Here is a 12,297-nt window from a genome sequence, read left to right on the forward strand (position 1 = left end):
AATCAAACTGAATCAGTTACCTATGTCTAGAGGCCAGATTCATGAGAACGGGGGCTATGTTTCTTAGTATCCATTTGATCATCATAAAACTAGCACAGAAGAGACAAGTGTTCCTCGTACCTAAAGTAACTAGTTCCTATTATCTGTTCTTTAGTGCCTTTATAGCTGGGCAGGGGGGCAACTTCTTAAAATAATATTCTCTTTTACAAAATAAATCTGTGTGAGATGCAAACGTGCTTTACATTCAAATAAATCATGATGCTGACAATGTAGCTGCCACAGGTTTTTGCATATTCCTTTCACCTTTCCCCATCATTTAATGAATTGAAAATATGGCCTTGTGCACTTTAAACAGCAGTTTGTCCTTCAGAGAATGGAGAGAATAGTCAGCTGTATGCAACCTAGTGGGAAAGTTCGCTAAGTCTGTTTGATCTGACAGCTGTTCCCTATGAGAAAATGGATCCAAAACGAGGCATGAAAAATGAGGGAAAATCGTCTTTGAAGGTCTGACCCAAAAGCCCTCATTGTCAGTTTTCCTCAGTGGTGCTAAGCTAGACCTTTATCTGCAAGCAGCTATTTTAATCTGGCTCAGGAAGACTGCCAGGAGTCAGGAAGATTCAGGAAAGGGCTTTCTGTGCCCAACCCTGCCACGGTCTCTGCATGAGATTCAGCGCTATCAGAAGGCTGTAAATAGAAACTAGTATAGCTAGTTACTGTGGGCGGTATCTCCCCTAACGTGGAGCTCCCACTGAAATCAATGCAGAGACTCATCTGGGATAACGTGGACTTGGGAGCAAGAGCAGGTTAAAGCCACATTCCAAGGAAAGCAATTTATGCTCCATACTTACATGATGGAGGATTAAAAGGGAATATTAAGAAAGGCAAATTAGTTCTTCATTTACTTCTGTCATTTTGCTCAGTGGTCAAAGGAAACAGCCTGTGGCTTTCCATTTGATTACTCACTAGAGTCATTTTCTGATCCTGTAACATTAGCACAAATCATCAGCATTTAAGTTCCAAATACTGTAACAGTGTCAGCTGCACCTACCGCTCAGTTTTTTAAAGCTTATTTAGTTTGAAATTTTAAAAAGACATTTTCTATCTGCATTTTTTTTTCTTTCAGGAAAAAAAAAATCACCAAAATGCTCAGTCTTAGAAAATCCTGCAAAACCTCTTTAGGAATATATTGTTTTATGTAGGACTTGTCCTGCTAGCATCAATTGATAAACAGCAGCATATGTAGCAAGGGAAATAATTATAAAATGGCCACTGACAATTCCAAATTTCAAGTTTTCAGAGTATTCTCTTTTGTTTGAAATTATCCAGTCGCATACCAGAAAGCCTGTTTCTCTCTCTCTCTCTTTGTCCTCTGTGACGTGGTTCTCTAATAACACAGTTGTCTAACAGAGCTCTAAACATCTTCCCAGCAGCTGGTGGATAATTTTAGGCAATCTTAATACCATTGGATAAATATTATAGCCATCCGAGTCCAATCCAGTAAAGGCCAAAGTGATACCGGTGTGGAGAATTGCTTCAGAGACTAAAGAAATTGGTTCGCGTAACAGATTCCCACTCCGGGAATTAATTAAATATTGAGAAGTTCCTTCTCAGAAGCCAAGAAAAAAGGAGTTTCCCGTTTCATAGCAGAAAAGATAAGTGATTTCTCAAGGGGATGAATGTTGCTATTCCTTAGCCCACTTGCATACAATGGGTACGGCCCGGCAGCAAAGGGGGAAGCCGGGCAGTGAGGAATCTATAGGGTCTTGCTCACCAATATATAGGGGCGCACAGTGCATCCAGAAAGCCCCAGGCAAAAGTTGAGCCCTTCCTTAAACATGGAATTACAGCACAGGGCCCCATTTATTCGCATCATGTAAAATAATGATGATCACAGCTGGCACATAAATGTGTTTGCACTTGCCTTTTGTCTGAGGATGTGGAGTCATTCTCTACCAACCTCTGTTTTCACTGAGTTAATTGCTTTGACACACTTTATTTTGATTCAGTCTTCTTTAAATATGCTAATACATTCTTCCTCACAACTGGCACTGGGCTGCCGGGAGCGTGCGGAGCTGATTGCTGCCCCGCAGGTCTCGAGGGGAGGAAATGCAAGCCGTGCAGCAGAGTCCTGAGCTCTGCACTGAGGGGAGTGGATCACTGCCTGTCACCTTCTCTTTGTATGAGAAATTATTAGAAATAAATTCTGTAACTGCAATACATTTCCCAGCTCACCAAGGCAGAGGCAAACAGCTCATGATTTTGCTGGCTTTCACAACTCATGGCTGTGCCTATGCCGTCTCAACCCACACATTCTGTCTTTGCTACAGACAAGTATCAGCCTGAAGGAAAACATCTCGGCCTTGTTTTCTAGAGCCTGCCCAGCAGCAGGAACTTCAGCCCGCTGCAGCGCTTGCCCAGCGAGAGGCGATGGGTGGGAGGCTAAAGGCACAGGACAGCCCAACGGGGTTCCCAAGTTCCCTCATGGCATTGATACAGCCCCTGAATTCCCTCCCAAAGAGTCTTCCAAAGAGAATCAAGGTGAACAGGACTCACAGAGACATAGGTACAGAGCCCAGTTTTTCTTTCACTAAAAATCAGTGAGAACATTTCCATTCATGTCAATGAAGTTTGGGCTGTATTTGTATCTAAGAAAGTGTCCGTTATGCGTCTTTGTCCTTCCCCAGGGAGGTCAGTTCACTGGTTGCTCATCTGGCTTCTACAGCATTATTCCAAAATCAACTTTGGCCTCATCTACAAGGGCATAAATGGTAGAATTGACTGTTGATTCTTCTAGTTTCAGAGTTGTTTTCTTCAAGAGATGAACATATCCATTAAATCACCTTGTGATGAGAAGCTTTTGTTCCAATTTTATCAATATATAAAATAGTCTCTGTAAAAAAAAATCTGAAATCCCTAATCAATAAAGGGTTGGGCAGGGCTTCAGGGCAATAAGAGATCCTTAAACATCACTGCTGTACTTACAATAACACATTACCTCTTGCATTTTGGTAGTGTTTGCATTCATTAGAATTATGCAATAAGCCACCTGTCTCATTGAAATCATCTATCCTCATTTAATGACAAAATTCACTTGAAACAATTTTCTCAAACATTTTGCCCTTTATGAACTGACAAAATGTTGATAATTAATGTTTCATTTCTGATCCTGAAGGGCAACTAACTTAATTGCGCAAGGGTGCTCCTACTGATTCTTCATACAGTTTGCCCTCCAAGTGTGCATTTTTCATCTTTGAATTGTGAATGCATTTATACTATACCCTCTATGTAGTTAGACAGCAGAACATGTCTCAGAAATTAAGTGGCATTATTTACTTCTTGATTCTCTGGGACTATTTTACCAAGATTTTGACTAAAATGGAATGTATCCCTCTACAGAGGAAAAGTGCTTTGGGATTCAAGATTACAGGGTGCCCAGTTTCAACCTTTATAGTGCTCAGTAACTTTAAGAATACTCTAAACTTCATGCATGACACACAGTACTTTGCAGTGAGAGCCTGATCCTGAATGTATGTTTTTAATCTTGTTTTATAAAGCACCTTTATCTTGAGACAGAGACATACACACACATTCTCACAAGTGGTTTCTCTGATGAAAACATGCTACACAACTAAGGGATCAATTATAAAACATAAAATTACATAGACTGAGTCCACAATCCCACAGGCTACCAGCACCAGGAATGATGTGTGTAGTTCAAAGTGTCCTGCTCTGCAGGTCTAATGCATTTTTTTTCTGTAAAATACCTTTGAAAATATGAAAATTCATCAGCAACAGTTACAAATATGACACTTGAGCCTCATCTATAACATTTCCAACAACGATTGGTTGACACTGGCTTGAATATAAGCACTGCATTACATTTTAAATGTTCGTTTCCTGACTGGTGCACACGGTTGGGCACAGAGATTTGGAAGTCATCAATCTTCTGATTTATGAATATCTCAGCAGAGAGAAATGTCTTTGCCAACACATGCAAATAGAAGTGAAACAGTAAGATCTTGATTATTACCCACAATAACCAGCGTGGTTTTTGCCAGGTAGCCCTGATAGCAGCCAGTAGCCAGGCTCCTCCTGCCCAGGCCCTTTGGCTTTGACCAGGCTGGGGTGGTAATGCTTACTGTAATTCTCATTTGTCTGCATTTCATTGGATAAGTTGGGCCTGGTAGGATAGGCTGGCTCAGGAGAACAGCAAGTATTAGGCTCAGAACCATGGGCGAAATTGGGGAGTAAATTTGCTGCACTTTTCGGTGAGAAGCCTTGGAGACACAGAGCCCACAGCTAGACAGAAAAGAGGAGGAAGGCCAAAATTCATGAAATGTGATAGGGAGACGATGGAGGTGAGGGCTGATCAGTGGCCCATTGACTGATTTTATTTCGGTCACTGGATAGGAACATATCTCCCCATGGAGATCCGCACTACAGAGCTCTGTGGACTTGGAAGACCAAAATGAAGTAGTGCCTGAAAGAAGCTGCTCTAAGCATCACAAGTCCTTCAGTTATTTACCAATATTTTAGCAGGAATGCACTCAGTAGCACTGAAATATTTCCAGTTCTCCCTTTTCCTTCTTCCTCCATCTCAGCAGCTGCCTGGAGCACCCAGCTGTGGGAGGAGGAATTAGAAAGATGAGACAATGTGTAGATATTAGAAACTGGATTAGTCTCACTCTGCAAATCATTCTCCTGGCTTTCTGTGAAGTAAAACAAAACCGAAATACACCCTTCCCTTGTGACCCACAGGTTGCGCAGGAATGACCTGGTGGAGATTATTGTGGTAGATTCTGTATTTAAGAAATATTTTCCAGAAGGAGAAGGATCAGGGCCTGGTACAGATAAAAGCAGATATGCAAAGAAAATTCAGAAAAATGGTATGTACATGTTGCAGAGATGTTAATTCTTAGTTTCTAAAGCCAGCCAAAAACACTAGTGATCTGTAGAAACACCAAGCTGTTTAACAGCATTTTAGACTATCTGACTGCCACTGAGGCAGGTGAGTTTTGCTATTGACTTGAGGAAATCAGGCTCTGTCCTTTTCAGAAAGGATACCAATTCTCGGTGTGCTAGGAGGGTAGTTTTGTCCTGGTTTCACAGATGAGACAAAAGCTGCTTTTCCCCTTGAACTACCATATAGATATGCTAACATTAATAATTATGAACAAGGAAAGCTGATAATGTAGAACTGGCCTCATGCTTTGAATCAGTTGTCTTTGTGGATGATGACAATATTTTGGCACGTATTTTCTAAAAAAATGTGCTCAGAAAAATAATGTCTACTACAGTGGGGTTCCTCATGATCGTTTTATTGTTCATATTTGAATTTCTTGATCACTCACTCTTTCTTTTCAAAATAATTACAGAGGTTTTTTTTTAATGGAGACATGGGAAGAATGTTAATTTCCTTCTCTCCATTTTTAAAGCCTTTTTTCAGACCTTCATAAAGCCGGCAGACTTGCTGCTTCTATAAAAAGAAATTTAATTGTGTATATCCTTGGGTTAGCTTCTTTCCCACTTATCTTAGCAGATCCCCTGAAAAAGCTTAATCTGTTTTGTCTCTCTTACCACCTGTAAGAGATATAATTAACAATTTGGGGGAATTTACAGTAACACAAGGGCACCACTGTGAAAGGGCAGCAGTGGAAGCAAGGCTTTATAACTTTGATTTTTACCTTTGAAACCTCCATTATTTTTTTAATCACAGTGGGAACATGAAGAGACTGGGGGACAACATCACAAGAGCACGATCGGCAGGGCCATAGCACATTATTGACTGCTTGCAGAGATGTTACAGTAATGGAAAGTTTTTAGACCAAGCACTGAAGGGGTTTTGTGGATGTTGGTGGGACATTATGGGAGAATACCCAAAGCCATTTGTTTGAAAATTTAACTACCAAATGATAGCAACTCCTATAACTGATGTAGCTTTGGGTTTAACTAGGGGGTAAACTTCAGCCCCTTGTCAGTCCCAGCTCATGATCTCTTCACTCCTTGCTGAAAACTCATGAATTTCTAGCATTACTCTGTAACTTCTGTAGTTTCTGACTTGACAGCCCTGAGCACCATTGCGCCTTCCCAACCACAGCTTTGGGAGCCTTTCCCATCCCATGGGACAACACGAGTCACCCTTCAGTCGCATGAAGAAATACAGGAGGAAGAACAAGGACATTCAGCTGTCCCCCTACCAACTACCAGGACTGCATCCACCTTTGATTGTCAGAGTCTGAACAAGTCAGCTTTTCTATGGTCACTTGGGACTAAGCACAAATGCACAGGAATATATTCAGTATTTCACAGGAACCAACGTACTGTCAATCTATCTGTACTAGATATAGTGAGAGCTATTAAACCTCCAAGTTTTTGAAAGCTGGTACAAAAATTCAAGAAGAAATTGGTTTTTGCCTCCTTTTTGGCTAATATCTAAAGGCATATGATTAATATGAACCCATCCTAAATACTTTTTAGTGACCAGAATGACAGACGTCAGAGGGTGCTAGCTGTGCATGCTTTGCTGTGCAAGACAAATGCATTTCTCTGTTGCTACTTCATTGATTTTTTAATATTGCAATAGACATCTTTCAAATTATTATAAAATGTTATTAAGTAACATTAAACATTACCAGCTAGACTCTGTTCTAGGATGAAGCCCTTTTGTTCCGTTAATGAAATCAGGCCTTAAAGATGACACAAGCAGTTCCAAGTGAATTAGATAAAGTACCCATAACCAGAGGATCACTCTTGTATAAAGGCCTTTTCTTCATATTTTGCTCACCAAAAAGCAACGAAGCCATAGCTAGAGGACCACTGTCCATGTTATTTCAGTCTATGGTTGGTTTCTTTTTAGCCCTTCAACTTCCGCAAGCTGAGAGGAACTATCTCCATGCAGAACAGCACTTCTGAAACAAACTAGTTTTGAACCAAAAAGGATGCAGAAAGATGTGAGACATCCACCTTCTCATGCTGCCAAGGAATGCAAATGCAAAATGTTAAATAGCACATATTTTCAGCGTTTGAACCACTCTCACTGCTCAGCGGTGGAACATGTAAATACATACAAGCATCTCTTTCTGGATGACAAGTTTAGAAAGGTGTCTAAGATAAACTAACCCAAATACAGTGAAATAAGCTTTCCAAACACGTCAGCCAAAGATGCCTGTGAAACAGGGAACAGTGCTGTCTTTCTGGTGTTGGAATACACCAGAGCAATCTCAGAACTGGTCTAATTTACATGGGTAAAATCCCCCCTGTGTGCACCATCACTGGAGTGCACTGCCATCTCACGGCACCTTGACTGGGTATAATCTGTGGTACAACATTCCCAGGAGGGCAGGAGAGGAAAGGAAGCTGGCTACGATGCCTTTATGCTACTACGGAGTCTTGTCTGTTGGGAATCTCCAACTCGATCTTTCAGCGCTGGTCTGCAACGGGGCCCCTTTCGCATAATCTCCATTTCAGATTCAGGAACAGTTGAAAAGGTGGGTCTTCGCAACAGGAACGGCAGCTCACTTCCAATACTGAGTCACCATTCGAATGAAAACAACGAGCAAATTTCGTGACATTTAGTGAGCAAACAAACCCTACAATACTGTAGTTTTATTCTCAGCTTAAATGGCAGCAAAACTCTTCCTTTGCAGCTTTCTGGCATTCCTGCCTGCTTGTACTGACTGAAACTGGAGCATTCACCTTGAATTCTGAATTTAGTTCCAGACCTCATAGAAACGGAAAGAGGAAGAAAAAGAACAGCAGAAATGTATCTGAGAAGTGTGATGTTCCAAAGGATGATGAAAACTGATTTGTTTCCTCGTGCCTATTTCCCAGGCTTGGCACACAGTTACTTAATCAGGGCCTTATGAGTCCCTGCCAACGGCAAGACGGATGATTTTAAATGAAGCCATGCACTGGGTAATGAGGACTGACCAAAATGCTCGAGTGCTCTGGTTCAGAGCAGACTCCCCAAGCCTATACTGTAAAGATCATTTACTGAGAAGGCTGTAACCACTTTATTATTACAGTCTGTCCATTTACAAGCCTGACTGCCTTTTACATGCATGCACTAGAAAATGCATGAGTTGTTCTGTACATGGAAAGCAGTCATTTTTATCATGTTCTCCACTCCTGGAAGATTCCCTCTTGTACATGAAAAAAAGGCTTCAGTGTCTTGCTAAAGGGATATCTTAAAACAATCTGCTTCATATTTTGCATGTGAACCCACTGGAGATCACTGCACCCTCATGTTGTAAGGCTTCAGATCCTCAGCTAATATGAACCAGCATAACTTTATAAATGATCTGGCTGAAAGAAGCCATCATACAGTATAAATTTCCATAGTATACTTCATTGCCATGAAGTAACGCATCTTTATTATGACCAATAATCAGCAAGTTTTTTGTACCACAGATCTAGGTGTTAGCACAGAGTTCCCTTTCCATTTAACAAATTAAATGGACACCAGCTAACTTCCAGGACATGATTTCTGCAATGGACCTAATCAGGATGTGCATTCCCTTGCGATGTGACTGGTTACACTACAGTCGCATATACAGGCATTGGCCAGGGAATGGCACTCTGTTGTGCCGAGTGTTGTACAAATACATAACAAGTCCCACCACCAAAGAGATCCTGATTTAAGCTATGATAAGACACAATTAACAGTCAAAAGATAGTAAACAAGGCAAATGCCTATGCAGCAATGGGCACCTGCTTTTGTTAATACTAATACTTGGCATTTCATATTTAAAACAATGGCTAATTGATGACATTAGTAAAAAAGAGAATTACGTTTTTTCAGCTTCTTCACGGAGTTTCTGGAGACTACTGTCATTGTGCCATGCAATTTAGGACCTGTGTTGTATGGGGGCATTTAAAGCAAATAGTAAGATCTATTATTTTTAATCAATGCAAAAGGCCAATTAAAAGTCAGTGTTTGTATTAAAATAGGAAAGAGACACAGGGATCATCTACAACTACTACTGTAAATAGCATTTCTACAGTACTTCAGGAAAGTTGAAGGCTACGAGCAAACAGATCAATTATTCAAGCAGCAAAGTCTTACTATAGTAGCTTTTCAAGGTGACCAAAGAATAGACTGTGGTCTCAAGAATACTTCCTATTCTATACCTAAATTGTTAAACACACACAAATGTTCTCAGTAAATTAAATCTAGCGCATAGAAGGGCAACACAGCTGCAGAGCCCAGGTGCAGAAGCCTGGACACCTTGGTTCTGGCCCTGCCAACAGCCCCTTCTGGTACCTGGTCAAGTCGCAGTTTGGGTGGAAACTCAATGCTGAGCACACATTTTTGAGCTGATCAATTCTGCCTCTGTCTCACTGTTCCCTTCTACCAAGCAAATGATCTTTCATCCAAACTTGCAAGACACACAACCCTTCTGTCACCTCCAGGTACCAGTTATTATTATTACAAGCGCTGCACTGCACTCAGCTTGCGAGCTGACTCTGCAACAAAACCAGACTTATTTATGAGAACAAGAGCACAAGGCTGCCAGGGAACCTGCAAAACTGTTGCATGTGGCTGAGCCAACCAAGTCAGTCGACAGCAATTTCAGTGTTCAGTTCCATTTTAGAAAGTGAGTAGTTATTCAGTCCTGAACCCATGCCAGGCACTGCAACAAAACCAACACTGCAGCTGAAACATCAGAGTGGGAGACTTACACCTCTGTCACCAGCATATGGTAAATGATAACATATGCATGAGAAACCGAAGCCAGAGGTAAAGCACGACTCCAGAGCACAGCCTGAGGAACGGAGCACTGCCGGAAAAGCCTTAACAGAGCAGGAGCGCTGGCTAAAATCTGCTACCAGGATGCTGCAAAGCCTCGGGATATCACAGGGCATCCATGCGAGACCTCGCGATGCACCTCAAAAAACGGATGGTGATTCAGGAATATGAGCAATGTGAGCAACCCTGGTATCGACCTCGATAAGGATGTCATTGCACCTATTACACAAAGCTTTGCTTCGTGTGCTCTGATCAAACTCCTGCAGAAACTTAGAACATATTTTTCTCTGTCTCAGTACAGAGCTTTTTGTGACTGTCTTCTCAAGGTTTCTTGAAAAACCTTGGGAAAAAAGCCTTTCTGGTTACCCTGAAAATGAGAACTGGTTTATAGGCTTATCCGATTGCAGGGAACATACTTCTGCCAATAAAAGAAAAATAACTGATACCTTGGAGGAGACAGGGTCCCATAGATAACTTGAACTGACAGCTACTGATCTTTTAACTACTCTTGCCATCAGCACTTCGGAAAGGATGTGTCAACTGTTGCTTTCTGGCAAATCATGATTTCGAGGAAGAAAGCTCCTGCGCCCGAAGAGCTTTTGTCGAGCTAATCAAGACCGTTGCGGGAGGGAACGAAGGGCAGCGCTGCCCTACCCTCCGCCCGCGGGGCAGCAGGGGCGCCGCGCCTGCCCGCCGTGCCAGCACGGGGGAGGCTGCGGGGCTTTGCAGAAAGCCCTGTACGAAACCCCACCTCGCAACCGGCAGCGGGGAGCTGCTGTCCCCGGCATCCTCCCCCGGCTCACGGCTCGCCGCTCCCCCTCCCCGAGCGAGCGAGCGCAACCCCGCGGGCCCGCAGCCGCCCGGTCTCGCCGGGAGCGGACCCGCTCTGCCGCCGGCCGCGGAGGGCGAAGCGGTCACAGGCAGCGCAGCGCGCCGCAGCCCGGCGCCGTGGTTGGCAGCGGGCAGCGGCCGCTCCGCAGCCGGCCGCGGGGCCGGGCGAGGGCTCCGCCGGGGCGGCGCCGCTCCCCCGGCCCGGCCCGCCGCCCCGCGTACTCACTCCTGCCCAGCCGCTCCGCCGGCCACGCCGTCTCCTCCACCGCGCCGTAGCGCCGCATCGGCTTCTCCGCCTCGGCGCTGGCGGACAGGGAGCGCCGCAACTCCATGGCCGGGCCGCGCCGGAGCCCGCAGCGCGCTCACTCCATGCCGCCGGCGAGCGCAGCGCTGCGCCCGGCCCGCGCGGCACCGGGGGGCGCCCAGCTCCCGCCCCTTGCGCGGAGCCCGAGCCGGAGCCGGAGCCAGAGCCGGAGCCGGAGCCCGCGCAGGGGCGGGGAGCGCGGGGGGCGGTGCGGGGGGCGGCGCGCACATGCTCAGTGCGCGGCAGCCGGCGCGGGCGGCCGGGCCCGGCGCGGGCAGGGGGCGGCAGGGGCGGCCCGGCGCTGCCCGGCGAGGCTCTGCCGCCGGCCCGGTTGTGCCCGCCCGGCCCGCGCCGCACCCGCGCACCCCCGCCGCTTCCTCTCGGCAGCGGGGGCGGCCCCGGGATAACCAGCCCTCGTCCCTTCCCGCTGCTGCGGTGGGTAAACTGCCCCCGCAGCTCCCCACGGTGCTGCCACGCGGTTCCAAACTCCTGACCAGCTGTTTTCGGCCTTGCCCTTCCCTTTCCCCGGGTATTTACTGCCATTGAGTAGGTGCAGCAACTCGGGCAAGCAGGAGTTTGTAAGTACGCTCACTACCGCGGCACCGAGGACAGGCTTGTCGCTCTGTGGCTAGTGCGGCACGGAGCACGTCTGGCCCGGGCGCCTCGGGAGTCCCAGTAAACGCCGCCGGCACCCGTGGCTGTTGCAGTGAAACACGTCTCTGGGTGCAGTTCATGCTGCCCTTGTCTCTGGGTGCAGTGCATGCAGCCCTTGTCTTTGCCAGAAGCCCTGCACAGAATGGCGCAACACCCGTTCTGGCTTCGTGTTGGCAAAAGCCAGGGGACGGCACCCAAACAAATGATGTGATTTTGTATTTCTCATAACCATATGTATTTTTCACAAACATGCAGCTTCACTGTTCATGCAGCCTCCGGGGACTAGAAGGGAAGGAAGTGACTATGCAGGAAGTACCAGTGTGGTGCTAATTATCATTGCTATTATTAATCCTTTCATTTGTGGTAGGGGAGGTTTTATTTGTGTAAAATGACTGCACAGCATTTTACGGTTGCAGAGTACCTTCACTTGTGAAATCCCATTGCATTTCGTTGCGAATGCTATCCTTCCTTCTGATGTAGAGAAGGTGGAGCAGGAGCTGAGCGGGTTGCCCAGTGCCCCACAGCAAGTCAGTGTTTTAGCCATTGAACTCCCTGTCTGGTTCATGAAGATTGATGGGGTACTGGCAATGCTGAATGTGTACCTCGTGCCTGGAAGCTTGTCTGTTTTTCCCATACCTTTGCCTATAAACTTTATCTTGCTCTTCGACCATCAACGCTCCAAAAGCACTACCACTGTTTTCAGTGTTATACTGACTAAATGGACTGACACGCACTGCCACTATGTTCATGAGCAGTTTTG

General features: G+C 45.3%; 1 protein-coding gene across 1 annotated transcript in view; it reads right to left on the minus strand.

Annotated features, from left to right (window-relative positions):
• Positions 1 to 11,090, minus strand: part of BMERB1 (bMERB domain containing 1) — a 56,745-nt gene extending 45,655 nt beyond the window's left edge. The window contains exon 1 of the mRNA XM_064520349.1: positions 10,806 to 11,090. Coding sequence (XP_064376419.1) covers positions 10,806 to 10,911 — 106 coding nt within the window. The 5' untranslated portion in view covers positions 10,912 to 11,090. The remainder of the gene's footprint in view (positions 1 to 10,805) is intronic.
• Between the last annotated feature and the right edge of the window lie 1,207 nt (positions 11,091 to 12,297).

Source organism: Dromaius novaehollandiae, chromosome 14 (assembly GCF_036370855.1).
Source record: "Dromaius novaehollandiae isolate bDroNov1 chromosome 14, bDroNov1.hap1, whole genome shotgun sequence".
In the NCBI taxonomy this organism is placed as follows: Eukaryota; Metazoa; Chordata; class Aves; order Casuariiformes; family Dromaiidae; genus Dromaius; species Dromaius novaehollandiae.